The sequence below is a fragment of the Alosa alosa genome, chromosome 8 (assembly GCF_017589495.1).
Source record: "Alosa alosa isolate M-15738 ecotype Scorff River chromosome 8, AALO_Geno_1.1, whole genome shotgun sequence".
Lineage (NCBI taxonomy): Eukaryota > Metazoa > Chordata > Actinopteri > Clupeiformes > Clupeidae > Alosa > Alosa alosa.
The window spans coordinates 11,525,191-11,530,190 of NC_063196.1; the positions used below are offsets into that span (position 1 = coordinate 11,525,191).

The window sequence follows — 5,000 nt, forward strand, 5'->3', positions numbered from 1 at the left end:
CACTTTAAGACACACACACACAAACATTCGCCCACAAACACACACAGAAACACACACTTAGATGTGTGCATACAAACACACATCATACATGTGAACACTCACACACACACACACACACACACACACACACACACACACACACACACACAAACACTTACACACACACACACACAAACACTCACACAAACACACTCACACACACACACACACAAACACTTACACACACACAAACACAAACACTCACACACACACACACACACACAAACACTCACACACACATACACAAACACTCACACACACACAAACACAAACACTCACACACACTCACACACACACACACACACACACCTGGTTGCTCTTGTAGATGTGTGGCTCCACTTTGTGGAAGACTTTGGGCATTTCCTCTCCCGTGTCATTGTTGATGACATGCAGCGCAGACACCACAGGGGAGTACACCTTAGCAACCAGCAGTGTGTCATTAGGGACAAAAAACACCTCCCTAACACACACACGGGCACACACACACTATTTAAACCACTACTGCATGTGTATGTGTGTGTGTGTGTGTGTGTGTGTGTATGTATATGTATATGTTTGAGAGAGAGAGAACTGTGTGTCATGTACTGTGGTATTGCTGGACTGATATTATTTGGAACACATAGAGATCCAGTGTGTGGAGTATTGTGATGTGTGGTGTGTACAGTATTTGTATGATTAGGGCATTGTGAGGACCCATGTGATGTATGGTGTGTATAATTAGGGCAAATTTGTCTGACAAGTGCAAGACTTTTAAGACCTTTTCAAGACATCTAAATGAAACTATACCACAGCAAAAAGATATATATGACTGTTTATGCAATAGTTGTTTTTTCCTACTAATTTTAACCCCCACCCCATTTTGGATGTCTACAGAAGTTACCAAATATATTTTGGCGAAAGAAAAATAATTGTGTGTGAATTACCTTCAAAGCTATAAATGCCCAATTTTAGGGTCTGGGCTGCTTGCTTTTGAAGCTGGCTGTACATACTTGGTTTTGCTTACTGCTGAGGCTGACTGTTCTTCACCTGTGTCTGTAGTAGCCTAGGCTACTTGCCAAAGGCATGTGCACTGGACTGGATTCCCTTCAATATTTTTTTAAAAGTTAGACTAAGCTATTTACATATTTTAATAAGCCTACTTTATACAATTTACTATGTGCATCTATTGTCCAATATGCAGCACAGCAAATTAAAGTTAATCCACTGCTTTACATTTTGCATACCAGTTGTATCTAAACCAACCAAAGCTTGACTGAAACATTGTAAAACCATTTTTAAATGAATTTAAATGACAGGTCCTCCTCGCATGATCCTGCTGAAAACTGCTGGTTTCATCTCAGCACACACGTATTATGAACGCATGTTTTTTTTATGTAGCCAGTCGCATTCAAAAAATATGCGGTTATAGTTCACAACTTTTGCGAAGTAGGCCTAGACTACTGGGAAACACTGGCAAGCAAGCTGCTGACAGATATTACAGGTAGGCTATTATAACTTAGACAGATATTTTCTTCCCTAGGCTAGGCCAGCAACACACGCTGGAAAGATGCAAACAGATCAACATATACAGTATTTCCTCCTGATTGCGAAGCACTGCACATAATTTGACCAGCAGTCTTCGCGTCCATAGTTTGTGAAACGATGCTGCGTCCGAGCAATGATTTTAGATGCCAAGCGCAACTCCAAAAAAGAGAACAAATGAGCATCCGGCTTGAGGCTGCGCCGGACGCCGGACAGGGCTTTTAAAATCCATATGTCCGCCTAACTTCGAACGTATGGCCAACCTATCGCTCTTTCTCCCGCTCATTCTACGGTAGGCTTCCTCATTCCACGTAGGCTACCTGTATATCTCTCTGGCCTCAGCTACACCACGAAAACGTCAGGCATATTATTTTGTACATAGGCCTACTGTATTATTACCGTTTTCACACCTTTAACCACACCCATGAAAAACATCTTCACTCTGCAACCACTACATTTCCTCCCGTAGCCTAATAGCCTAGTCACGAAACTGGATTGAGACATCACTCGCTCTCTTGCACTCGCTGGCGGTCCCATACGCACATTTAATACCTCTCGAAAATTCTGTTGTATTTAAGACTGTTTAAGGATCTGCGGGAACCCTGCTTTCTGAATGAAATAGTCTGACCTTCACCATGAATTTTAATTCTATGAACTATGCGCTTTTTCGTTGGTGTTCAGCCGTTTCTTCTTCAGGTCGGCGGACTGGGAATTGAAACTAGGAATCGAAATTTAAACTTTTGAACGATTCTGGCAAAGATAGTCCCGGTTCCAACCAATACTCGATATTCGATATCCAAGCCTAGTGAGGACCCATGTGATGTGTGGTTTGTAGGGTTGGGTATCGTTTGGGTTTTATCCGATACTGGTGCTAAATCAATACTTTTAAACGGTGCCAGTGCCGAAACGGAGCCTAAACCGGTACTTTGTTTTTAAAATGTTTTAAATTAAAATGGTCTAAAGCATGAATTGTTTTTTTATTATTGATAAGACAAATTTGAACATGAAATTGAACTGTTATATTCAATTTACTATCAATATCTCATTGCTGCTACGAATAATACATTTAAATGTTAAAACAGCTTGCCATGCATGCACACTCAATGGTAGGCTAAAGCTCTGCTTTCTAGTTTATCCAGTGTAGTCGGTTTGCCATTAGGTATGTTAAAACCGCTTTCCATAAAACTGCCAGGTCATGGACAACGGCATTTGTAAGCAAGCTAATCTAACTCTACTTTACAGTTAATTCAGTGTGTTCCGAAATGCTTCAAGACATGTCATGTCTTAACCCATAACACGCAATAGTTTTGAACATGTTAGGCTACATGTCGGTGTTGAAGTGTTTAGATTCCCAACGCTAGCCTAGTAGGCTTTTTAACAGCAACTATGATTATGCGCTAACACCAGTCAGCTGAGTTTAATTAGCGATAACGTACGGAGATGGTTTCGTAGCCTCTTTGACAGCTCAGTGACATCAGGTATGTAACCTACATATTTATGTTTTTGCCAGCTAACTTTTAACATGATCTTCAAATTCATTGTGATGCTATATGGGCCTCATGCACAGGAAAGATTAATATCATGCCCTTATGTTGTTTAGAACACACCGTGAAATACAGTTTTCACCTTACAACTTTGCTGATAACATTTCAAATCAATGCCAGTTAGCGCATTAGCAAGGATATTGTGTAACATATAGGCTACTGTTGATGTTGTTTCATAGCCTTTTGCTTGTGTGTAGTTAGGCCCACTGCTGCCTATGTGGTGCACCCCTCTGGTTTATACAGTGTTTATGTTAGCTAACTGTATATGGATGTGTTGCTATCAGAGCAAGACGTTAGAGATGGCTCATGACATGCAGTGATGCCTCGTATATAAAAAAAAAAAAACGCTTTCTAACCCATTCGCGCTGGATGCTGCCCGACGCAACATTCTACCTCCCGCCGGTTGCTGCATAGCGCAACATTGAATTTTATTTCATGTTTCTAGGTGTACAGCGGCTTAGATATTAAGGTTTTGGTAGACGTTGACAACCCTCAGGAAATAAGGTTATTTAGGCTAAAATGCCATAGGATTTTATAGGCGTTTTTAGCAGGCATTTTAGGAGTAAATGGTTTAAGCACCGAAATGAGGCACCGAAATCCACGTTGTTATTCGATGCAGTTACTACCGTTTGCGTCGGCACCGGTGCCATATTAGAACCGTGTTTTGGTGCCCAACCCTAGAGGTGTGTATGATTAGGGCATTGTGAGGACCCAGGCATAAAAAAAAAAAAATGGGTTCCGGTTTCCGACCGACCCTGTCAATTTATGTGCGACCCAAATGTCTTATGAGCTTGGGGAAGAAATAACACTAAATAGTCTAGGCTACAATAAATAAATCCACAAATAAAAGGTGAACTATAATTACATTAATTACCCCTTGCATTATGTATAGGGATGAGCGTATTCTCTCTTTTTAAAAAGCTAACAAACGAAGTAGCCTAGTGCACATATGTTCACGAAGATGATTGTTTTCGTCACTTACCAAGGCACCGATTAGCCTACTACTAGGCTATTTGTTATGTTCGGAGTAGACAAATGAATGTGAACGTGAAGTAACAGTCGGAATCACCCACCACAATATTAATAACATCTTCAATTCATCTTTCTGTTACAATCAGTCCCTCCAGGAATTGGCGATGTTGCGATCGCAACGCAAATTCAGCAAATCCCAGCAAATCCCAGCGAATTCTGGGCGTCCTCGCAATTTTGTCCAAACACCGCAACTTTTTCTCAAATTTGACCAATCATCATAGTTTCCCCGTGAAATTTCACCTACCACAACAGTCCCTCGCACAGAATATTGAGCCAGATGCCACACTTACTTCTGCAGACACCAAAGACTGCTCTATAACGTGTTCGTTCCTCTGCAGTTTTGATGACAATAAATAGAAGGCTAACGTTAATGATTTGCTTACTTGCATCTCTCAACCTGGTGTTGCTAACCTACCTAGGCTATGAAAGTAAGTTAAGGGCAATTCCACGGAAAATTGACTTTTCACATCCATAACTCCAGTGAAATGCCTCGGTATTTGTATGATGTGAATGATAACATTCATTTTTTGTGCGTTTTTTCTCATGTACATTCTTCAGCCAAAAATAGAATTGCCCTTAATTAAGGCCTACTTGGTTAACTGACATTTGAGTAGGCTATGCAACCCATTGGCAAACATTTACCTGGAGATGTCCTTTTAGCTTATGTCATGTTTGCTAGCTTGTGGGCTTAGTTTGTGTAGTGCTACCAAAATCATAGAAATTAATAAAATAGCAAGACATTTACCTCTTCTATGATCCAAGAATGATTTCATTCAAGTTGTTTTTTAACATTTATTTTAACTAAAGACATAGAAGACATTCCCAATTGCATCCACATATCGTAATGCACTATGCAAAAAGTGA

The 5,000-nt window shown here is 40.4% G+C and overlaps 1 protein-coding gene across 1 annotated transcript in view; it reads right to left on the minus strand.

Annotated features, from left to right (window-relative positions):
- Positions 1-5,000, minus strand: part of adgb (androglobin) — a 71,144-nt gene that overhangs the window by 15,204 nt on the left and 50,940 nt on the right. The window contains exon 27 of the mRNA XM_048250559.1: positions 349-499. Coding sequence (XP_048106516.1) covers positions 349-499 — 151 coding nt within the window. The remainder of the gene's footprint in view (positions 1-348; positions 500-5,000) is intronic.